This window comes from Xiphophorus couchianus, chromosome 13 (assembly GCF_001444195.1).
Source record: "Xiphophorus couchianus chromosome 13, X_couchianus-1.0, whole genome shotgun sequence".
NCBI classification, from domain to species: Eukaryota; Metazoa; Chordata; class Actinopteri; order Cyprinodontiformes; family Poeciliidae; genus Xiphophorus; species Xiphophorus couchianus.
The window spans coordinates 27,449,092-27,475,034 of NC_040240.1; the positions used below are offsets into that span (position 1 = coordinate 27,449,092).

General features: G+C 39.1%; 1 protein-coding gene across 2 annotated transcripts in view; it reads left to right on the plus strand.

Annotated features, from left to right (window-relative positions):
• thsd7aa (thrombospondin, type I, domain containing 7Aa) overlaps positions 1-25,943 on the plus strand; it is a 79,621-nt gene that overhangs the window by 20,533 nt on the left and 33,145 nt on the right. For both annotated transcript variants that reach the window (XR_003597961.1, XM_028037045.1), the window contains exons 2-6: positions 4,293-5,481; positions 7,928-8,176; positions 8,657-8,838; positions 15,374-15,529; positions 23,330-23,533. Coding sequence is in view for 1 of the 2 variants with exons in the window: in XM_028037045.1 (XP_027892846.1) it covers positions 4,293-5,481; positions 7,928-8,176; positions 8,657-8,838; positions 15,374-15,529; positions 23,330-23,533 (1,980 nt within the window). In the remaining variant the exon portion in view is untranslated. The remainder of the gene's footprint in view (positions 1-4,292; positions 5,482-7,927; positions 8,177-8,656; positions 8,839-15,373; positions 15,530-23,329; positions 23,534-25,943) is intronic.

Here is a 25,943-nt window from a genome sequence, read left to right on the forward strand (position 1 = left end):
GTGCATGGATCTAACTTAACCAGTAAACATGTTGCAGTGGACAGAGATCTATGTTTACAGATTTCCAGTGCTGTGAATGTTGTGAGTTGTTGGAAATGAACAGCTGTTCACAGAGTGTAGGGCTCACGGTGCTGTGTGTCAGAAAAGCTGTTTAATCATGAGGGACAGCGTGGCAGGAGACAATTCAAATGTGTGGTTCTAATTAGTATTTGTAAATGGTCTGATTTCAGATCTTACTGTGAAAATACAAGTACTGGCCTAAGGAGGTAAAAAGGTTTTGGTAAAAAAAAAAAGAAAAGAAAGTTAAAAATTGAAACACACCATAGGTTTACCGATTCTTTTCTAATATAATCTAGAGAGTATGCAGTTGTGTTATTGTTACCTATAATGTTTACTAGCTTGGAAAACATTATTCTTTCTTCAGTTCAGTTAATCTTACACAACTTCTACTTCTCCTCCAAAGACAGAAATAAAACTCTGCCTTTTCCCACACCTTTTATATTCAACTATATAAAGTATTTACGGTTTAAGTTTACATATTTTAGACCATGCATGAACGTCACTGACTAAAGGGTAATCAGAATAATGTGTAATTAATAGATTACATGTAAACTGCTACAAATGCCTTCTAAGAATGCTGATGTGGTTGCTATAAAGATTTGTCTTCTCCCAATTTAAAAATGATAATCTTGAAAATTGGACCCATAAATTAATAAAAATTGGCAAAGAAAACCAGTCGGCAACATATGTTTGAATTTCGCCTCTGGTTTATCCGGAGCTCAGCGGTGCATTTAGCAAACAGCACAGCCTGCTCAGTAACACTTTACAGAAGCAGATCCCTGTGCAGCAACATGACACCCTAAATGAGCCGTGTAATATTCCTTCCTGAAACAGATAGCTTCCCTCTTCTGACAAGTCTTATGAAAGATGCATGTACACTGCTTTGGCTAAAGCCCAACAAGTATGCACTGAAAATGGGCACAAGCAGCAGTATTTTCTATCATCACATTTTCAAGCTTAGTTTGTTAAATCTAATTAAACCTTACATGAGCTCTGGATGTGATAAAACCACTCATTACTGGGCAAAAGAGGAAATGAGGAATAAAAATACAGAAACGCAAAAGGAAAGAGACAAAGAAAGAAACTGGATCTGCAAACTGTGACAGTGGTTGCAATAAACCGACCAAACACTGTCATGGTTTTGCAGCTGTGTTTCGATGTCAGTGCTTGTTATGTTGAAAGAGTTGGCTTTTGGTGCCTACAGGAAAAACAGATCTCTACCTTGTCAATTCCTTAGTAGCAGTCTGTTTGATTTGACTGTCTACAGAGCAACACTTTCACACACTCATACCAAAGCCAGTTGAGATTCAGCTGAAAACACAACAAAAAAAAAAACACCCTACAGAATATTGCTTTAGTTGCAGCATTGCAGCAGCAGATAGGTTAGATAAAGTACACAAGAAGTGTCTGCAGACAAAAAAAATATCAAACAACAATAGTGGAAATAAAAAACTCTAACCATTGGGGTGCCCCATGCCTGTTCTTGCTTGTGTATAATTTAGTCTTCTCTGTTTGCAACAATGCTGATCCTTGAAAAAATAAATTACAGTAGGTATACTGTAAAGTATATGTGAGCCAAATTGTTAATGGTTATGAAAGAAAACCCAAAGATGGGAACAAGTGAGGGAATTGATAGTTTCTGTTTTCATTTGTTTCTTTGTCAGTTTATTGGTCTTGAACTGTGTTCCAGATAGTATGATGGAAAAATGATGGAATATCAATGCAGATCAAGTAAAGCGACTGAAGTACTCTTTAGAGGTAAATCCTGGCTGTTTTAAAAAAATGATAATTATGAGTAGAGGTTCAGGCCTTCATAGATCCCATAAATCTTCCATAGATGGAGTGTTTGTTTCACACACAGCATCACCCATCACATCATGCAGTCCCAACAAGCACTTAGGCTGTCTAATACACTTCTGAGGCGTTCTCACTGCTGACCTCTACTCAGTGCTTACATTAAGTGATGGTTGGAACTGCCTGCAGACTTTTTACTCCACTTTTGATGCTACTTACAGCTGAAACCAGTCATTCTGTCTCATTGTAACAAAACACACAACACTTTCCCTGAATGAATGAGGGTGTCTGTCAGTTCAGATAATTTCTTTTGCTCCCGACCTTTTCAGTCTTTTTATCACTGATGTGTTCAGCACCGAAATATAGCTTGCCAGCTGCCATCTTTCATTTCTTTCACCTTTATATCTAAAAGCTAAAAGTATTTATCTCTGTAAATATCAAGACAGAGGCAGTGTTTCTCTCAGCTTGGTCTAACAGTTTCACCAACTGAAACCAGTACAGATGATCAGGTGGGAGGTCTGACAGCTGCATAGAGGAATACAAAAACTCATATATAAATATACATTGTTCAGATTTTATTTTCGTCATGTATGTCATGTAGAGTAAAGTATTTTTAAAAAGAATGAAGAAATGTTCCTCCTCTGCTTCTCTCTATTTCCCTTTAAATTTCAAGAAATTGATGAGGTTGTATGAGTTCATGCAGCAGTCTAGGTGACAAAAAGATGAGAAAACATTACTGGCAGCATTATGTTAGGTTTCTAAAGTTCATTCAAAAAGAAGTGGAATTGATCTGTAGGTTTTCCAAGTTGCCATCTCTGTCTTCATGAGTACTTCTCATTTTGGGTTTGGTTAACAGGGCATACCAGAACCACCAGATGGTTGACCCAAATTCTTTTGGGGTGATGATGATGACGATGGTAAGACTTCACCCTGTGATTGGTGGGTCGCTGGGTTGATCCCTGATCCCTCTGTTGTTGTGTCCTTGGGCAAGACACTTCACCCACCTTGGGCCGATGGCCTCGCTTCTGTGGCTACTGTCCATTAGCTTGCCATCATCAGTGTGTTATTGTGTGTGTGAATGGGAATGTCAGATTCCATATAAAGCATCTTTGAGTGTCCTGATAGTTTTATATAAGTATGATATCATTTCATAATTATCTTTTCTCTCAGCTTGGTCTAACAGGCCTTTAATCCATTCACTGCTGCGCTGGATGCTCTGACAGAATAATACTGCTTTAGTGGAAATATGGAATGTCTTTTGTCTGTATGGTTCCTTATATTTCTGTAAGTAGGTTAATTTTAACTCTTATGAGTAGCTAGGGAATAACTGTGTCATATTTAGAAATGATGGTGAACACCTGCCTGCTCCTGAAACAATAATATCTTGAGAAGTAATTCTTCAGGACTTTAAAAGTGTCCCACTTTTAACAGAGTTGGATGTGGCTAAAAAGTGCAGCACAGATTGCTTCTTTTAGCATTAACTTTTATCTGTAGTTTTATTTACAACTTTAGTTCACTGCTAATTTTTATCATATGACTTACCTACGGCCTGAGGTGTAATAAGTTAAATGTAAAACTACAATTGATGAGAAGAATGTTTTGGAATCGTAGAAATCAGAGACTTCTGTAATACAGACCGATAGAAGAAATCTTACCTGCCAACAGTCATCACCATTTTCAATAACTCTTTGAAGAATCTGAATTAATGAGCTACAACAACATTTATTTTTCCTTTGGGAGTAATAAAGTATTTTTGAATTGAATTGAATTATTATGTGAATTATTTCCTCATTCTCACTGAAGGAGGGGAAGAAGTGCCACTGAGCATTGCCAGGTCTGAGGCTGCAGCTGTCTTTTTTATTTGGCCAGTTCTTTTCCACCTCTATTGATTTGTATTGATCCAAACTCTCTGCTTGCAGCTGCAGCCTTCTGGTACACGTTCATTGTTTTGCGGCCTTGTTGAGTAAAACCCCAAATCACAGCTTAGAAAAGCTTACATTTGCAAACTGCTGCTTGATATTTCTATTTTAATTGCTTTGTTCATACTACCTTCAAAGGTAATGGCTTAGTTGTTAAAGACTGACTCTATTTAACACAAATTAACATAATTTTAATCACATTTGCAATTTAATTAGTGTTTGAATTTTCTTAGTGAGTAGCGTCTTCCTGCATGGAATCTGGTCAGAACTTTTAATAATCCAAAACTGATTGGAACTCTGGTGAACTAATGTGAACTAAAGTATCCCCAAAGAACAAGTGCTGCATTATGTTGACCGCTTGTGTAACATCTGATCTCTTTGGATAGCAGATGAGGAATTAAATTAAGTTTTCTATTCTATATCTCAAAAACACATATAACTAATCTTCCCTTTGCTTTGCAAAAGCTATGATCGCTCTCTCTAACGTATCGCTGACTGTTCTTGCCTTCATTTGTGCAGGTCCTTGGGGTCGATGTATGGGAAGTGAGTGTGGACCTGGCGGCAGCCAGAGCAGAGCAGTATGGTGCGCCCATTCTGAAGGCTGGACCACCCTCCATACAAACTGTGACCAGTCAGAGAGGCCAGACAACCAGCAGAGCTGCTTCAGAGTGTGTGACTGGCACAAAGATCTGTACGAATGGCAGCTGGGTGCTTGGAACCAGTGTGTCCCAGTGATGATGCGCAGTGCTGGGTTGCAGCGGCCAACAGTGTGCACACGGGGAGAGGAGGGCATTCAGACACGGGAAGTGGGCTGTGTTCAGAAATCTGATGGCGAGCCTGCGGAGGACGTAATTTGTGAATACTTTGAACCTAAACCAAGGCAGGAACAGGCCTGTCTCATAGCGTGTCCTCGGGACTGTGTGGTGTCTGAGTTCAGCCCGTGGACTTCATGTTCTAAAACATGTGGGATTGGCTTACGGAATCGGATACGCTTTGTTCTGGCACCACCACTGTTTGGTGGGTCTGCCTGTCCAAATTTGACTGAATTTCAGACGTGTCAGCCTGGCCTGTGTGAGGGAGAGGAAAACCTTTACAGCCTCAGAGTTGGACCATGGGGCTCCTGTTCTGTACCTTTGCCAAGGATAGCCAGACAAGCTGAAAAACCACCCAAGGAGAGCAACAAGAGATCTAGAGAAAGTGACAAATCTGCTAAAGAGGGCAGCAAACAGCCAAGAGATGGTGAAACACCATCCAGAGGAGGTGACAAACAGGCCAGAGAAGACAGCAAACAGTCCATGAAAGAAAGAAAAAAGATGAGAGATGATGAAAAACAGTACCAAGAAAAGGACATAAAGTCCACAGAAGGTGAGGAGAAAATGTCCAAAAATGGCAACAAACCATCTTTGAGCAACAGAAAATTGGTCAGAGCAAACAGAAAACAGGGCAAGACATTCAGACAGGCAGACCGACCCAAAAGACAGAAAAAGATAAAAAACAAGGCAAAAAAAGAGAAAATGAGAGAAAAAGGCAAAGGAAGATTAAGGGAAAAGGGGAAAACAAAAGACCCAGAGACCAGAGAGCTAATCAAAAAGAAGAGGAACAAGAATCGCCAGAACCGCCCAGGAGGAAAATTCTGGGATCTGCAAGTTGGCTACCAAACCAGAGAAGTGACCTGTGTTCACAAGAGTGGGACCATTGAAGCTCTGAGGTACAAATGATTAGAATGTCATTTTTTCTGTAAGCATGTGCATCTGTATAGGTCCTGTTTCATTTCTCTTGCTAGAGATTCTTGTCTTGTTTGGAATAAACCAAAATTTAAATTTTAAAGTTTTTGTAGCTGCGAGAAACACAAATGAAAATCTCCGGAGGTGGGTTGATGACATCACAGGCAATGTTAGCATTGTTAGCAGTGTTACCAGCTATTAACAAACACAGGTAGAAATAGCACAAGTAAACAATAACCCAGGGCACAGAATACTATGTCCAGCATATAACATGGTCCTGAATTCAAATTCTGGGTTGGGGTCTTTCTTTGTGAACTTTCTCTGTTGTGTTGGTGGATTGTGAGTACTCTCTGGGTTCCCCAGCTTCCTCTTACAGTCCATAATCATTTGTGATAGATCACTGGGTAGGGTGCATGCATGGTGTGTCTCTGATTTGTCCTGTAAAGAGCTGACATCCTGGGTAGGCCAGGGACCTTAACTTGTAGAATCACTGTTAGGAAAAGCTTCAGCTTCCCTTAACTCTGAAAGCTTGAGATGGGCATAAAAAAAATGGATGGATGGAAATCAAAAAAGAAGTATTACATGTTCTGACACCTTCTTCTTAGGGTGTTATAAATAATTTCTCATACAACAAATTATTTTGCGTTTTTTGGGGATGTTTAAAGGCTGGACTTCTTTAAATATTATGATCAAGATTCATTTTCAGCCATTAAAGCTGCAATATGTACGTTTTACAAAAAAATGTTTTTTACACAACTGCCATTTTGCAACAGTATAATATAAAACACATAATCTGTGACCCCCCCCCCCCCAAAAAAAAAACAAAAAAAACATATCAAGCTCCTCCTCCCAGTGTTACTCTAGCCATCTGCAGAAATGAGCCACTTCCAGGCAAAAACCACCAATCAGAGCCAGGGGGAAGTTATGCAAATTCAGACAAATAAAATTTATACCTGATAGTATTAATAGAAGGGTAACTCTTGTATAGTTAACAAAGTCTGTCATTTTTATCAGGTAGTTTATATCTATAAATTAATTCTAGCTCTTGCTGGTAATTGTTACTCCAGTGAGAGTCGGTATTCAGCACTGAATTACAGTTAAGGCACCAACTCTACAGAAATAGTTGTATTAACTACCGGATGTCAAGCCATTTACATTCTGCAAAGTCTGTTATTTTAGAAAGAATGATTTTTCTGTGTACGATTATTTTCATTCTCATGGCAGAATGCAGACTCAGCATTCCTACAGTTAGTCTAAACATTCAAAGATGGTATGATAGAGGGCGCAAAATCTGGTATCTGCGGGTTTAGGGTGTGTCCAAAATTTTGAATGTTTAATAGTAATTTATGACATTCATTCACACTACAGGATCTTAATGAAAGTTGTGCCAAGCTCAACTTTAACATCCCCTTAAACGCATTCATCATTTGAATTTTATGTGGTGTCAGACAGCCATGCTCACTGACACCACATGAATGGCCTTATTCTGTCTGTGGGCTCGCTCCACTCTAAAAGAGGCCAGTGAGCACAATCAACTCCATCCTTAGACAGCCATGGCCCTAACACAGATTTTCTTATGTCTGAAAGAATAGAAACCACAGACCTTTTCTCATTCTCAGCCTCCTACTGTATAGACAGATGGCTGAAAGCTTTAAAGAGGCTTAGTTACACCTATTGACTGTATTATGTTGGAAATAGCACAGGATCAAGGTTACTAGCGTGGGGGTCAGAATACCATCAGACTATTTATTTCATATTTTGACTGAAACTAGAAACATGAACATATTTCCTCTACTGTCTGAAGCTGTTGCACCATAAATACAGATCCTTTTATATTTTGTGAAAGGGATGGTCATAAAATACAAAAAAAGGGTTTGAAAAATGAAAATCACAACTGATTCTGCAAACAATTTAACTAAGCAGAACCGAAGAGGGAACAGAGAAAAGATGCAGACGCAAGAATTTTGTCACGATTTGCGGTGAAGAGGTGTTGAGGAAGATGCGATGGACCCAGATTGCAGATTGAGAAATTATGAATTTAATGAAGAACAAGCACAATAATCCAGGCAGCACAGATGAGCAGAAGGTTAATGGCTCAACACTGGGAGCAACTGGTTCAAACAACAGACTTGATAAGACAAGGACCTGACAAGGAACAACACAGGTGGGTTTAAATACACAGGGAGACAATCAGGGGAAACGAGGAACAGCTGTACTCAATCAAGGGCTCCACGGGACAACACAGACTCAACAGAACACAGGAACCCAAATAAACACACAGAAAATCCAAATCACTACAAATTTAACTGGTTGTTGTCGTTTTTTAAAATAAATGTCATTCAGTTGACCTGAACAACACCTTAACATCATGTGTTGTGTTCTTATAACCAGCAGCACCTAATCAAAATTGACCATTGTCTCGTTCTGCAGCCTTTGTTCTCAGGAGATGCTGCCAGTGACCTTTCAGGCCTGCGTGATTCCCAGAGACTGTGATGTGACTGAGTGGTCTGGATGGTCAGCTTGCTCCAAGCAGTGCTACGACCCCAATGGGGCGAAAGGGGAGCGCAGTCGCAGTAGGAAAGTGAGCCAATTCCCAATCGGTGGAGGAGTGGAGTGCCCAGAACTTGAAGAAAAAGAGCCGTGCAGCCCCCAGGACGGAGCGGTTCCTCCATGCACTGTGTGAGTGAACAACTTTTCATTTTACAACCTGTGTCTTCTGACCAGAAGTAATAACATTATGGAGCATCAGCCAGAGTGCTGACTTGAACCTGAAAATCTGTGGAGGGTTCTAAAGATTAAAATGATGGATCCTGGGCCTTCCAACTCAAAGACTTGGAGATCATCATCAAAGACTAATTAAAATATGAGTTAAAAGATTTCTTTGCTCTACTGACTAAGATAAAAAGGAACTTATGTCAAAATCTGCCAGGAATATAAATAATTTTGGGCTTAAGTTATGTTACTAATAAAAAACATAATGCCTGTTTTTAATATCCCACAGACTCTGTCCATCTCAGCAGCATGTTCTAACATAGAATATATATTTTGTGGCATCAAATAAATGTGTTTTTTTCTTCTTACAGTTTTGTGTTTGGTCACATGAAGCTTAGGCTAATGTGATCTCAATCTGACTCTTCATCTGCCTTCATGTGTCATCAGCTACACCTGGAAAACAACAGAGTGGACAGAGTGTAGGGTGGACATGCTGCTGAGCCAGCAGGATCGTCGGCGTGGAAACCTGACAGGCTTGTGTGGAGGGGGAATCCAGACACGCGAGGTCTACTGTGTGCAGGCCAGTGCTGTTGCTCCACCTAATCTCAGTTCACTGAGGAGTAGAGAAGGTAACTCCCCTAATTTTTTGGAGCCTATGGTCCTCAACATGTTATATTCAGTTAATTCTGCTGTGTGGTATTCTAAACACTTTAGATACTGTGCCTTCTAAACACAAGAAAACCATCTCATTTAAAGTTTTCCAGAAGTCATGAAGGGGACACTGCAGTGTTAACATACACAGCAAACTCTTAGACCTAAAAGTAAAACACTTTGGGTGGTAGAAACCTATCACACAGTCTGCAGCATGAAACATGAAGGTAGCAGCATTAGGATGTCTTTTCTTCCATTGGACAAGCAGGCTGGTGGAGTTAGTGGGTGTAGTTAAAGAACAATCCTGGAAAGAACTTGTGAGCACTGTGACAGTAGTAGTAAGTACAGCCATGCAATGAAATGGTTAAATCAAAGCATGGTCATCTTTTAGAAATGGATCAGTGAAGACCCAGAGTTTATTCTATTATTTAATGTTGATGCTTTCAAGCCAATCTGAATGAGTTTTCACTGAACTGCAGAGAAATAAAACATCAAGATATCTGAACTGCATCCTGGTGTACTGTAGACTGGTTACCAGTGTTTTACAGAACAAATAGAACAAGACTAGACAACTTTATAGTTGAGCAAAAATGTGATGCTGTAGAGGTCCTGCTTCACAAATATTTTGAAATAAATTAGCTAAAAACTAAAACCAGTTTTAAATTACATGTACAAACTGTGTTACAGATGAGCTTAGCAACGATGGCTCATCTCTTTGGACACATGTAGGACAGGGAATTAAAATAGTGTCCACATTATCATTCATTTGCATTTTGAGTTGCGTGCAGTGCAGTGAAGAAAGCACTGAAATTGATATTTTCCAGTAAATCAATGGTGTGCTGAACACACAGAGCTGGAAGTGGCCTGGAAGCTTGCCCATTTTTATCCAGCATTGACACAGTAAGTCTCCGTCCATCTGGCTGGTGAAACTGGCATCTGTTGCTGAGATTATTCAGATCTTATGCTCACAACCAGTGGCTCGTTTTCAGCCTTCCATGCCAAGAATCAACGGTGCTGATTCTGTTAACAGAGGCGGGCAACTTCCTGGGTTTTATTCCTTACTGCTGCCTAAGTCGACATACCATAACAAGATACTATTTTTTTTGTGGTTGTCATGGAGATTGTTTTTAGGTAGAAGCAAGAAGATAATAATGAAGGCATTCAGAGATGTAAAAATTCAATAGATTCTGCTTTAAGCAATAGCCAAAAAGAAACAGAGTCAAAGGAAGATATAAAAGAAAAAGGAGGAGTGAAGAGTGTAGGTGGGATAAAGTGTCTCTGCCAGCTCTACTGCTCACGTTCATCATCCTCCCTTCAGTCTGTCATTTTCCCTGTCACCATGTATGGAATCATGTCAGGTAGTATTTGGTCATATCAAGCAATAAATAGAGCAGCATCTTTATCCTAAATGTTTCCTATCTCATTTTCAAGACACTTTTCAAACATTACAGGCTCTCTTTCATCTGCCAGTTTCAATAGTCTGAAAGTGGTTAAATGTCTTTTAGACTGAAATTGCCCAATTGATGATGAGTGTTAAATGCATAAATACAACAATCTAATAATTTCCTAGAACTGTTTGAAGCAGAAATTTGTAGTTCTTCCCTTTGTTCTTTCCACAGCCAAGGTTTCACAAGTAATAGGATTCTGCAACCTAACCTTACTTTGAATATTTCCACAAAAGTGACAATTTGCTTATCTAAAGGTGTTTTGACACCTAAAGGAAAAATGACAACTGATTCATCCATTCATTATTTGAATGTTGTAAAGGCTTGTCCTCCTTAGTCTGCCGAATAAGAGAACAGAAAGCCTGACTGATCATTGCTGAAACTAAACATGGACCTACCAAACCTGTTTTAAACCATTTTCCTTCTCAAATGTTTAGGTGTCATGAATACACAATTCTCATTATTGACTCCTTGGATATTCAGCACTCTCACAGGGACTTTTATGTTATTTTATAGGATCATTATTGTGGCTCTTTCATACATAAATTTGTCAAATAATTCAAGTCTTCTTTCATTTGTAAGCTGTTTCACAGTTTGAGAAAATGTTAGCACACTTAATCGTTTTTAACTCCAGGAGCACCTGCAGAATGTTATCAGAGTGTACAAAACTATCTCTACACCTGATCCACATGAATGTATCCCCAAAATGCACAAAACCAGAACAAACCTAACCCAAACCAATATGAACGCAATGCAAATGGCAGCGGGACACACAACACCCATAAGGCAACACACTCACTGTGTTGCCTGTATTACCTTTTTCCTGTCTTTTTTTTTTTAAACAAATTACACCAAATAATAAAGACAGGAAAGCAAGGCTTCCCCTGTGATCCACGGAGTAGGAGGACGGAGATTCCCAGGATCAGGTGGTGTGCCTGAGACATCAGACAACAGAGAAGGAGGAGAAGCAACAATGTTTGCTTGATTTCTATTCTTTTCGGCAAACATTTCCACTAGATCTAACTGTTCGGCCCTCCCACAGTCTTACTGTAACGTTCAGGAAGAGCGCGGCAGATGTCACAGTCGTTCAACAAGAAAGTGATGGGGGTTTCCCATCAGCTGATTAGTTCCCAAAACCATAATGAAAAGAAGACAACTTGTAAAAGCGCACGCTGGGTTACTGGAACCCTACCTGCACTGCGCACAGGGTAAAAGGTTCAAGTGGAGTCCACTCAACCCCTCTTCAGACTGTGTGACAGCTAAAACTCCATTTGTTCAGTTTTAGCTAGCTTCACAACTTAGTCACCAAGCCACCAAATGAACCAGAGTAATCTGATCAATAATATTGAGGTTAAGGACTACATGTCTCTGTCCCTACAGACACACACAGATGTGGGCTTCATAAGATAAGATAAATAAGATAAGATAAATCTTTATTGTCATTGTCACAAGGACAACGAAATTCAAAGGGTGTCATCAGTCGGTGCACATGCCCAAAAACAAAAAATAACTGTCTCACAATTCACACACAACGCAAGAATCAACAAACAACTGGCAAAAAAAAAAAAATGTAAGAACAGCCACATTGTCACATACATCATTTATGATGATTAATGGTTGCTTTTGATTGCATTTAGTTTTGTTATTGCTATCGGGTAGAAACTGCCTCTGAGACGGTTGGTTCTTGTTCTGGTTGCTCTGTATCTTCTGCCTGAAGGCAACGGTGTGAACAGAGAATGTCCGGGGTGAGAAGTGTCCTTTGTGATGTATTGTGCTTTTCTTAGACAGCGGTCGCTGTGCAGGTCCTCCAGTGAGGGGAGAGGGCAGCCAATGATTTTTTGGGCTGTATTCACAACCCTTTGGAGAGCTTTCCTTTGAGCTGTAGTGCTGCTGTTATACCATACGCAGATACAGTAAGACAGTATGCTCTCTATGGAGCACTTGTAGAAGGACACCAGCAGCTTCTCCTTGATGTTGTTCCTCCTGAGAACCCTCAGGAAGTACAGTCTTTGCTGGGCCTTTTTTATCAGCTCCAAGGTGTTCATGTTCCATGTGAGGCCCTGCTCAATGTGGACCCCCAGGAAACGGAAATCAGCTACCCTCTCCACACATTTTCCCCCAATGGTTAGTGGTGTAATGTCCGTTTTATTCCTCCTGTAATCTATTATGAGTTCTTTTGTCTTTGAGTTGTTGAGGAGCAGATTGTTCTCCCTGCACCACTGCAACAGCCGCTCCACCTCACCCCTGTAGGCGGACTCGTTGCCTCCTGAGATGAGCCCCACCACTGTGGTGTCATCAGCAAACTTGATGATGGTGTTGCTGTGGTGGGCAGAGGTGCAGTCGTATGTGTACAGACAATAGAGCAGGGGGCTCAGCACACAGCCCTGTGGAGAGCCAGTACTAAGGCTGAGGGCAGTGGATGTATGTTTTCCCTCCCTAACTCTCTGCTGTCGGTTGGTCAGTAAGCTCAGAATCCACATGCAGGTGGAGTGAGGGAGGCCCAGGTCCCCCAATTTGTCCACCAGTCTGTGAGGGAGGATGGTATTAAAAGCAGAGTTGTAGTTTACAAAGAGCATCCGCACATAGCTCCCCTGCTGCTCCAGATGTGACAGAGCAGCATGGAGGGCCGTGAATTACAGCGTCCTCTGTGGATCTGTTGGCTCTGTAGGCGAACTGGTGGTGGTCAAAGCCAGGAGGGAGAAGTGCTGTGATGTGACCCCGGACCAGTTTTTCAAAACACTTTGTCACCACAGGGGTTAGTGCCACTGGCCGGTAGTCGTTGAGGCAGGAGATGTGAGGTGCATGCAGGATGTTTTGACACAAAATATTGAGTATTCTTAATTTCTTGACATGACGTTTCATGAATTAGTGCTATATAGTCTGAATTGAATTTAACTTGTCATTAGGGACACATTTCTGCATTTAAAATTTATTTTTATTGGGCCAATCTAATATTCAAATTTTAAATGGCATATTTTCATTAACTGTAAAGTGAAAAATCACCATAATTACTATAAATAAATGCTTGAAAACATCACTCTGTGGTAAATAATTTACACAATGCATTTTATTTAGTGAACCAAGTTATGGAAACGAATGTTTTAATGATATAATTAATTTCATATGAATGTGTATGGACACACTCTTATCAATGCACATCCTAGTTGATATGATATATTAAATGACATGCTGGAAAACAGCTGTGCCACTGTGATGCCATGAGTCCTCAGCTGGAACAGAGCTGGGCACCAGGATATTTTTGGCAGGTGGCTCATGGAGGCGGCCTCTCGGCTCCCTAATTTGTGTCTGGAAGCACAGCACATGGGAATGCACACCATCTGGCATGAAGATACCAGAGCAAGGGCAGTCTGTGAGGAAGTGTCCATTAATCTGCTGGTGCTAGGTTGGGAAGAAGCTTGTTAGACTTCACAGTTGTACAGAAGAACAAAGGGGCTATTGTTGCTTTAACATTATTAATGAAGAAAATTTTGGGAGGAATGTTTGACTTTCCACAACCCTTCACATTTTGACAAAAAATGTAATTTTACTGGTTCAATTCAACATTTGTGTCTATAATAAAAATGCTCACATTTAGCTTTGAGTTATGGTTTCTGATAAGGAATCTACAATAGTAGATAATCTTTTCAACATGTTACCACATCCTGTACCAGACCGCAAGTCAGTCTGGTACAGGCCTGCAGCCTGCAGCAACCAGCACACTAGTTCCAGTTCTAGTGTGCTGGAACTAGACTGGCCTGCCAGCAGCCCAGACCTGTCCCTCATTGAAAGTGTGTGGAGCGCAAAACACAAGAACAGAGACCCCGGACTGTTGAACAAGTGACGTTCTACATCGAGCAAGAATGGGGAAAAAAACTCAACAATTAGTTTCCTTGGCTCCCAAAAGACTTATTGAGTGTTGTTATAAGGAATGATGATGGAACACAGTGATAAATATGTCCTTGTCTCAACTATTTTAGAATATGTTGCAGTCATCAAAATACAAAAACGTGACTATTTCCATAAAACAATTACATTTTTCAGATTGAGCATTAAACATTATGCCCTTGTAATGGATACAATTGAATATAGGTTGAAAAGGACTTGCAACTTATCAGAATTTTTTTCTTTATGTTTTACACAAAGTCTCAACTTCATTGGAGTTGGGGTTGAAAATTCCAAACTAACCATTAGTTTAAAAGACAAATCTTTATGACCATAGATCTGGCACTATGCAAATAGATATTAATGTAAAAATATTTTCTTGCATGAGACTGTTAGAAAACATAGTCCTTTATTCTCCCTGCATAACGTCTGATTGATTTAATTAGAACTGAGTTTATTTTTTTATAGCACAAGAAATTGAGGTCAGATCACTTGATGTACTAGAATGTTAGACGCTTACATCCATCAATACATTTTCTTACACCCTTGTCCCTAGTGTGGTCAGGAGGGGTGCTGGTGCCTATCTCCAGCGAACATTTCGGACGAGAGGCGGGGTCACCCTGGACAGGTCACCAGTTTGTCGCAGTAGGAGCTTACAGTAATTCAGAAACCAAACACTTCTTGGCTGTGCAGTTACAATATGGCAGTAACCATGGGAGGTTGTAAAGAAATGGGACATTTGTTTTGATGGTAATAAAAGAGCAACCAACCATTTTACTTGATTTAGCTTATTACCTTCTATAGCATTACATGTAGTTTAAAGGACACATGACATGTACACATGCTTAAGTGTCACTATTAAAGGACACACCTTTGGGGATGGCAATTTGCATGTGAATGAAGCTGAATGCTGTTGTTGCACAGCTTGAATAATTCATCAGTCTGGCGACCTTGCAGAGAGTCAGCGACACCTGGCTGTATCTGAAATACACAAAGAAAAAAGACAATTTAACTCTGGTGTGAAAGTACAGTTGATAGACTAATTTATATTTGTCAGAATGCCTCAATAATTAGTCATAATATTTATATTTTTTGCTGTTCTATTTCTTTTCTGATGTGCTTTTGTTTCTGTAATTGAGTTTGCACAACTACTGCTAGTTCATTCATCGTTTGTATTTCTCCATAGGTTTGCGGCCAGTGGACAGTGAACTGTGTTTGGGGCTTCCTCCGAATACCACACAGCTCTGCCATATCAGCTGCCCTGTGGAGTGTGAGGTGTCTTTGTGGAGCGCTTGGGGACCTTGCACTTATGAGAACTGTCAAGACCAAACCACTAAGAAAGGTAAGAAATTACTGGGTAACTTTGATTGGAGGGGTGTAGTGTACCACATCTTCTTAGAATGAAACCTCACTGTGGAAGCCACAATGCATTATGGTTCAGCTGGAGGCCATGTGTTAGTGACCACTAACACATGGTGGGACATTCTCCTTTAGGATTTGTTTTGTAGACAGCAGAATTCATGCTTCCATTTATCACAGCAAGTATTTCCGGTTCTGAAATCAATACAACCCCAGATTATCACACTATCACCACCGTGTTTTACAGTTGGTATTATGTTCTTTTTCTGAGTTGTGGTGTTACTTTTACGCCAGATGAAATGGAACACCAGCCTGGTAAAAACCAGCCCCTTCTCCTACACTGTTTGCTTCTTCCAAAAGGTCTGGACTCTCAGCTGTTGAGAAATGATTGCTTCCTGGAGGCATAGACTCTATTAAGGTTTTAAATTTTACCAAATGGCTGACATTTGGCCTTGACATGTAATTTACCAGTTTGACGCTAAGAAGCTTACCAGAAATTGCCTACTCTGTAAACAACCATCCTCCACTGCAAAGAGAGAAGTGGCATGCCGAACCAGACGGCTGATAATATTAATGCAATATATGGAAGAGTGGCCAACATGGACTGAACATCTTTGTTCACTTTCTCCACTGTCATTGCTAAAAGTACAGAAATACTACAATTGTAAAACAGAGCAGAAAGTCAACATCATCGCTCACTACTTCTCCTTCTGTTCGCTGATTGGCCCGGTTCAAATTCTAATCAAGTGGAATACCGCAGGAAGGAATGGCCAAGCTACAGGGACACACACCTCCCAAAGACGGAATCTGTTCCCTACTGCTCACATTTAAAACAGCAGTCTTAATTATGCTTCCATGGCACAAATATGACTGGCTAATATCTTGATTTGGACTCCCTAGAGTATTACTGTCTATGAGGAAGCGCAGTTTAATCCTCCTCACACCTGTTATACGCTCAGCTGGAGAGAGTGCCATATGCCTTCTAACAGTCCAGTGGTGGTATGCTCCTTTTATTTGCATTGCCACAACTGTGTCTACCAAAAATAACTTATTTTCATCTAACCTTTATGAAAACTGCTGGTGCTTCAAGAAGTGAGTGGGTTGAGTCTAATGAGTCTTGAGATTTCTTCATAATTTTGCAGATAAAATAAGACTTTTGGCTGAGGGGGCCAGGAATGGCACAGAATGACTGTTCAGCAGGAGAAAACAGAGATAGATTTACTTCACAGTGGGAGGGACTGAATGATTTATGAGATACATACTTTAACATGTTAACCTGGGAAACCTATAGAGCACATAGGTTGCTTTTCATTGCTAATGAAAAGCAACCATCAGCCCAAGACTGTTTATCTGACAAATAGGAGTCAATAAAGGAGATTCTAACCATGTTTGAACTCTGCAGCTTACCCAGTTATGTGACGTAGACAAGCTCACCCCAAACACCCACAGACACACATTCCAGGACTGTTGATTGTTAGGCCTATTCTTTGTGTAAAATTTGACTCTCCATTCTAAAAACCTTCCAATAATGACAGACTGCATGATTCTGGAAGCATTGCCTCTCCAGCCATAATTACCCCCTGAAGCTACAGCATCTACCATGACTAATGCATGTTGACTCTGCTTTAATGAAGTGCTTTAAATGAAAGAGATGGTAGAAAATTCTCTTCCATGCATCCTAATGATGGATCCAATTGCTCACTGTGCCACTTCTTACTTTCACTGTCAAGCACTGTTCCTTTTGCAAAGACAACACACACAAGTGTGTGCGCGCACGTACACCCAGACACACGCACACATGCATGCCTACCCCACCATGCAAACACACACTCACAAAGACTTTCATGTCTGTGTAGCCTTGCTCCAAATACCACAGAGACATAAAATAAAAGTGTTTCCTACTGGCTGCACTAGGACTAACTCCTAAACCTTTGAAGAAGAAGCAGTTTCATGTATTATTGTAAGCCAAGTTGCATCTTTGAATGTTAAAACTTTAAAAAATTAAAAAAAACAAAACATTTAAAGCAGGAGGCCAGCTTTACATAACTATGTAAGGTTGGACATGTACTTTGATCAAAGGAAGTGTTCTACATCCTACAAGCTTTATTTAGTTAGGTTTATTTCCAGCTCTATTTTATAAAAGCACGACAAAAGAAGAGGAATAAAACACCTAATTTCTTTTGAGACAATGGCATACAACCATATGAAAAGCAGGAGAATATTTACTCAGAAGATTGATTACAGGAAGGAGAAACAGGTAAGTTGATTAGGGATGAAGCTGTCGCAGGTGGGAGCTGCAACAACTGAGGAAAACTAATAGTAACAGATGACAGAACCAAAACAGCTACCAATAAGGAAACACAAAGATGAGCGTAAACTAAATAAGAGCACATCAATCTGCTCAAAATACAAACCTAACGTACAAAATAAACACATGAATAACAAGCAACAAATACTAGAAAAAAGACATGAAAGTGAAGACTGAGCAGGTCAGTGGGAATGGAATAGGAAATTAAAATTTAACACCATATAACCAAAAATGCTGGACCACACAACCTTCACTGCTTCTGCTTACACATTACATACCTGAGAGTGAGATTATTTCACTACTGTTCTGGCAGGTGGGATGATTATTAAAATCTCTGGAGTTTTGCATTTAAATAAGAAGCTCCAGAAAACATCTGTTAATATAATTATTTTGATAGAATTTTTTATTAATTTAATTATGTCATGGCAGTTTATAAGATAAAATGGCCCAGTTCATATCCAATTATAAATTCAAATCTGTCCATAGTGATCAGGTCAATATCAGTTCAGTCCACTTCCATCCAATCGAAGCAGATTCAATGAAATCACTCCCGTAGAAACACAATACAGATTTGAACAACATGAGCATTAATGAGTAAAGTGTAAAGTTGTATATCTAAGGAAAGTAACAGAACACATGAAAAATGTGCTTTGATGCCATTCCCCATCCTGATCATTGAGTGAAAGTAAAACAAAATTTCCAGCCCAACCAGGATTGGTATTAGGAGCCATCTTAGAGCTGAGAGGATTTCTGAAAACGTCAAAGTTTGAATAGATGCCAGCTAACAGTAACTACTGATAAAACACTCCTTAAATAACAAGTAACAGAGAACATATTTTTTTCAATGATTGTGCACAATTAAGTATAAATTGGTGCATATGTAGCAGCTGTGAATTAGCTAAATGCAGTGAGAAGCAATGATAATGCCAGCAGTCCCATACGATTGTGCCAGAAAAGATGTATGCTCCCACATACTCAGGTGTTCCTCACTCTGCAGAGGTCCATGCGTTCTCAAAGCGAACTCAATGTGAACTCATAGTGGACATCCACTGAACACTTTCACACAAAGATACATTTTTGTGACCGCTTATGCATACTCAGTAAACTGCTTGGCGGGAAACTGCGTTTTCTACCCAACTGTTTTTTCAGTGACACCAAGCTACAAGGTTGAAAATTAGTGTATCAGCCACCCTGCCACTTTGTGCTACACTAACGGGTGTGCAGTGACTGACTTGGTGGAGAAGAAACAGGGTCAGGCACCCAACTAGCTCTGTAAACTTGCTAGTAACCATTAGGATTGGGGGAAATCAAGGAATTTTTCATAAGAAAAATGTGATTGCCACTTGAGTTCTTGCTGGCTTGACTAAGACATCTCAGCAGTGCACTGCCACTGTGGGTGGAGTCCACGTGGTTCACAGAATACGCACATTGCACAGGAGTATGTGGGAACATTTAATATTAAAAACATTTTCTTTGTTTGAAAACAGAAGAATTGGAGTTATGAGTTCACACTAGGAAGCCTACCATGTTTTTTCTGTCAATATGTCTAAGGAAAAGCCTAGCAAAGTGGATTCCGTGAAACACTAAAACAATTAGAGAACAGACTAGCTCATTTTTTAAAATCTATTTGTTGTGATTTCAACAATCATTTGCCCAGGTATCATTTTTTGAGCTCATGCCGTCTCCCAGGAATCATTCTATTCATGCACCTCTAGTTTGGAATTTCTTACAGCTTGTTCTATAGACAGACTCCGGGCAGAATGTTCTTCTTGTTTGGTGTTCCACAACTACTACATACAAATGCTGCTTTAGGAGAAACTTCCACTTGAGTTCTTGTAAAGCCTTAAATTTCCTGTCCAAAAATAACGTTGTTCTTGTTATAACCACATGTAATAAAAGAACACAGCTTCTATGCATGTCAAGTTCTTTGTTCTTGTATGGAGTGTTAAAATGTTTATTTGCATACAGCTAACCTTTAGCTTTAAATGAGCTTTTCTACAACTTTTTGTTGATAAAAATGTTTAATTTTCCTTATTTTCCAGCACACCCAATGATTGTTTGTGGGCTTTAAGTCTGTGCTCTATGTTTGATCATTTTTAGTTTCCTGTTTCCAACAACATGAGATGTTAAAGGGTTTTAGAAGCTAAGAAGAAGCTAATTCTTCAGTTGTATCAAACTCAGTTAACATTTTCATCCTTTTAACTATTTCTTATTTTGTTGCCTGGCAATGTACATTAACTGTGATTGTATTCATGTATGTGTCGACTGAAAATGAAGCCCCTAGGTCTATCAATGGAAGCATGTGTTGTGTTGCTATCTTTCAGCCATGCAAATCATTAAACCCCCTGCAGATAGCTAGAGAATGAGCCCTAAATTGAATTTCCCAGACCCTGAGCCTCATTTTTCTCCAAACAAAGCTCCCTCACTCCCCCCTCCGCACCACCCATCCTCCATCAGATAACACTTCTGTCAGTGAGTGCAGACACAGGATGGTTCATGTCCAGCTGACCTACTGATTAAATAAAGGATTTTCAAAGGAAGACAAAAAAATGAAATAGAACCTGTACCCCACAAGTACTCCAGGGGGTTGCTGCCTTATCTGACAGGAGCAGGAGTGTGAAATACGGGGGGTTGACCTTGGCTAGGGTGGAAGGAGCATCCTGAGGACTTGACTCTGGAATGTCTTGCCTTAAGCAGCACAAATGTGAGAAATCCAACTGAATTAATGAACTGTAATGATAGTTTGCCATTTTTGGATGAAAATGGTTTTAATGAGTGAAACACTGGAGCGCTCATAGAGGAGAAATTCTTACATTTTTACTCTGTTTTAGGTTTATAATGTTTTTTGAAGCTGCATGTGTCAGTCACTGAATTAATGTGAGTCATGTCATTGTCATGGAGCATATTAGTTTTTGTATCATTGCTGTATGTCCTCACTCACTGACAGACAGGAGGGGTTTATAATCTTTGACCTGGTTGGGTCAGCTTACTTGTCTCATTATGGAAGTCAATATGTGTCACCAGGATTTGAATTAAAAATGGCACTGAAATTTTAATGCATGTTTGCACTTACTCTTTCAGTGTTAAAATATATTCAGAATACATTTTAACCTGAAAAAAATCATTGTCATTATTTCTGCATGGTTGGGATTTAATTTGTTAATTTAACTTCAAGCTAAAATATTCACATTGCTATTTCAAATTGAACGCATTTTCAATTGCTGTTTTCCAGTTTAACTTTTCAGTGTTAAAAAATATTTGGCATACAAAAAAATTCAACTTTTCAAAATTCAAACGCAACAATTTCAGCCTCCTCAAATTCAACTGGCTCATTTCACTGTCTGAAATTCTGCGTCTACATTCCAGAAATGTAGCTGCTTCCTCCATTCCCATGAACCATGAACATGTGTTGTACAACTTCCATGTTTTCCATCCCTTGATCAGCACGTACTCTATAAACAAATATGCAAATGATTTAAAGTTTGCACAATTATATAAAACAATGATATGCATGAATTAAAATTCTTTCTAACTGGATTTCTGTTTAACATTCAGCCAAACTATTAACAGTAGGAGACAAAAATTTGTCAGTCAGGGTGCTTATAAACACTACAGATTTGTTGAAAAAAAGTTGAAAAAACTAGGGTGCTGCTACAGAAAAAAAATAGCTAGAATGGATAAACAGGGCAAGGTTTAATAAATAAATGGATACAGAGTAAAAATATGGCATATTTGCTCTAAGGACAGACCAGGGATTTGTTATTGGCAGACTAGATGCAAAATAATCGTGATGTTTGTTATGTTATGTTAAATTTGATATCTGGTGATGTGAATTTACTTAAATGTATGCAGTTTTACACACCAAACACTTCTAGAATTAGTATGTCAATGAAGTGAACAAACTCAGGAATGTAAAAAACTACATTTTTACATTTTACATAAGGTCATTATCAGTTTGACAAAAAGATACTAGATTTGGTGCAAGTGGACCACTGATGTGAAGGGAAGAGGGGTTAAAATAACAAACTAACATGCTAACTGTGCATGTTCAATGATTAATAGTTACTTTAACCTGCGTACTAAATCAAGCCATAAGACAATGTTTGAAACTTTATGCGCGTAAAAATATTACATAAAAATAAAAGTGCTAAACTCACTGCTAATGTTAGCTCCCAGGACCGCCTGGGTGTTAGTTTTCCACTAGTATTAGCTTAGCTACACAAACTTGAAGCGTCACATGACTACGAAACATGTGACTAAGGTTACGCTCGCACTGCATCCTAATTTGACCCAAATCCGATTTTTTGCCCTAAAACGAACTGTATGATCTTTTCAAGACAGTCTGAACAACACAGATTGGACTTATTCGAATGTGACGCAGACTACTGGGGCTACGTTCACACTGCAGGCCTTAATGCTCAATTCCGATTTTTTTTTGGCATGGTCGTGCACATTTCCAAACATATGTGGCTTGTATGTGATCTCCTGTGTGAACTACAAACAACCTAATAATGTCCCATATGTGCAATAGAGGGCGCAGCAACGTCACACATAGAAAACCTGCTCAGTGATTTGCTAACCGCCATAAAGAAGAAGTGCTCTGTGATTGCAGAAGTAAATGGGGATTCTAATGGTGGAGCATATCTTACCATTTTAAAGCACATTAACAACTTAATCATCATTATGGGCCATTATTATTATTATTATTGTTATTATTATTATTGTTGTTGTTCTTCCTACTTGGGTGTATCAGGTTGTAGAATAGGGACATTTATCAATGACTTTCAGGTCAAATGAATGTGACCTGGTCCTCCAGACACAAGTCACATTTGAAAAGATATCAGATGTAGAACCATATGTCCAAGTAGCCTGGGTTGCATTCAAAAAAATCTGATCTATGTTGTTCAGACTGTCATGAAAAGATCAGAAAAGGATTATTTGAGTTGCATAATTGCCATCCATCCATCCATCCATCCATCCATCCATTTTCTAACACCTTGTCCCTAGAGGGTTTGGGAGGGGTGCTGGTGCCTATCTCCAGGAATCGTTTTGGGCGAGAAGCCGGGTCACCCTGGACAGGTCACCAGTCCATCGCAGGAGTTGTAGAATTTCAATTGAGCCATTGGAATCCCAGGAGACTGAAAATATTGTGTTTGAATTTTGAAAGATTGAATTTTTTGTATATTAAATTTTTAAACACTGAAAAGTTAAACCAAAAAACAGTTACTGAAAATGTGATAACTTTAAAATAATAATGTAATTCCTTAGCTTGAAGTGAAAATAACAACTGAAATTTCAACCATATATAAATAATGACAATGAACTAAAAATGTATCCGAAATATATTTTAACACTCAAAAAGTAAGCACAAATATGCATTTATATTTCAGGGGCATTTTTAATTCAAATTCAGTTACACATGTTTACATCCATATTTCATCATGTGCTGTAATGATTCCTGTTTTTCTGTAACAGGTTTTAAACTGAGGAAGCGAAGGATCATCAATGAGCCAACAGATGGGACAGGAAATTGTCCTCATCTAGTGGAGGCCATACCGTGTGAAGACCCCAGCTGCTTCGAGTGGCTCGTGGTTAAACTGGAGGAATGTGTCCCTGACAATGAGATGGAGTGTGGTCCTGGTACGCAAATTCCCCAAGTCCAGTGTATCAACAGTGATAGTAAGTGAACATAATAAACTAGATTAGTGAAGCTAGTATTTAACATGGTGGAACTCTTTAGCAGATAATGTAAATCCAAATATGTTGCTCTCGAATGGCGGTTCATTGTAACAACCCTTTTTATCCTCACTGAAACCTTTCTACATTCTGTTAGTCAGGAATTTTTCAGATCTTTAAGCTCATTAAGACCTTCCAACCCCTGGCCTGATCATTTGACACAGTAGCTTATGGCGAACACTAATTAGTTGTGAGAAGAATTATATGAATGAATGCATTTAAACAAACCCTATCTGGACAGCTGACACCCAGATACTGACATATTAAGCAATGGTCTTCAATTTGTGAAACAAGTAATCAAGTCAAACTGGTTATCACACTCAGATAAATGCAACTGTGTTTGACATTCTTGGAAGACAAAAGATGATGTCTGTTCTCCATTTGGACTTTATTGTTTCCAACTCCTCAGCCAGGAAAGTCGATATCATCTCATCTTGCAATTAATTTTCATATTTGATTATGTGTGATCAAACTGCAGTAAAAGAAAGAAAATTGAACATTGGCAAGGCAAAAAGTGATTAAAAATACTCAAAATATGCTTAGAACTTTGTGAAATTATATTTGTGAAATACAGTATTATTATTTTAACTGAACCTATAGTGCATAAATCAGTTTTGCATAATATCAAATTTATCAGAGGGACACAGTGGAGGAGTTTAATAAGAGACTGTGTGACTCAAATAAAGGCATTTTTATGTGCATCAGTTTCAGAGAGAAAACCCCCCATTAAATTCCCAAAAGTTTGATCGCTCACATGAACATAAAATGGTGCTCAAAGTGAGAGTTCATCTATGAAATTGACAGAAGATGGGACTTCCGGTTTAGCTGGCAAAGAAATGGTAGCATAGAGCAACAAGCTCCTGACCGTGTTATTAAAAATAATTTTCTATGACTCAGATTCACTTGGTGATGCAGGGCTAAAAATAATAATCAAGAACCATGCACAAGAAAAGTAAGAAAAATGCAGCACAAAGAAAAAAACAAGAAAGTTTAGCTTAATGCAATGGCTGGTGAAGGTATGTAATTATTGGACTGAAGGTAAAATTTGGTCTCGATTAGTATTTAACCATATTTCTGACAATATTACTCATAGGCTAGACATGACATTGTGTTGTAAAAACCTTCACTTTAGTGTCTACACAAATGGAAAAAAATGATATTTTGTAATATTTACCATTAACCATTTCAGACAAGCAAAATGGTGTTGCTCATCTGAAGGAATGGTATATATACTCTTGAAGAATTTGAATTAATATAAGTTAAATCTCATTTCCCTTTGGCATCAATAAAGTGTTTGTGAATTGAATTGAATTTGAACATTTTATTCTTTTTGTAGTTTTGTTGTAATATACAGATACATCTCATCATGTGGAAATTCAATATAATTTGTCACTCACTTTAGAAAGTTAAACTCCTATGGAATAGGTTCATTGCAGAGAATGACACTTCAACTTTTTGTTATCATTTTGATGATTATGGCTTACAGAAAATAAAAACTCAAAATTCAGATGCTGCTGTCATTGAATGGAGATCCAATCTAGTTGGACATGAACCTGGTGGCCAACCCCCATTTCTGTGCATCTTACTCCCCACAGACCTCATTAGCAGACCCTCATTCACACACACGCCCACGCACACACACACAGCATCTCCGTTTCTCTTCACCTTACACGTCATTGGCTTCCAGTCCTGCCAGCTTCAGAAGATGACTTGGCGTGTTTAAGAGGCGGCGAGGAGGGAGAGTACATAGAACTAGTAGACAAGTTTGAAGATTGGACTGAACTGAACCAACTGAGGCTGAACATCTGAAAGGCTAGTAAGATAATTATTGACTTCAGCAGGAAGAAGGCATCTTCATGAAAGCTACAGAAAAACTCTTAGATTGTTAGAAAAAATTCTGATTTGTTATCCATCCATTGTCCTCTGCTTATTCAATGCTTTGAGACATTCCTTATTGATTGGAGCCTTTCAGACCTCTGGATGAAGGAAAACTGCTTCACATGTCCTCATCCACATTATCTGTCGTTGTGTTCTATCTTGTGAGACGTACTCAGCTTTCTGTAAGAGGTGCAGAGGCTCCTTTATTACACTCTGAAGGATCAGACATCTTTTAAATTGAATTAGCATGGTCTGATCTGCACAGCTATCTTCAATTTACCCTCCCTTTCCTTCTCCATTATCTCTGAATGTGTGTGAGATCATTTATCATGATTGTGTCATCATTGTGTAAATAAGATCTAAGGCTGTCTTTTATACACTTTCATCACTAAAAATCCAGGAGGCTGTTTCCTTGTTGATGTCTGTGAACCTGCGGTCTTCATTCTAAACAACATAACACTTCATCCTCCACATT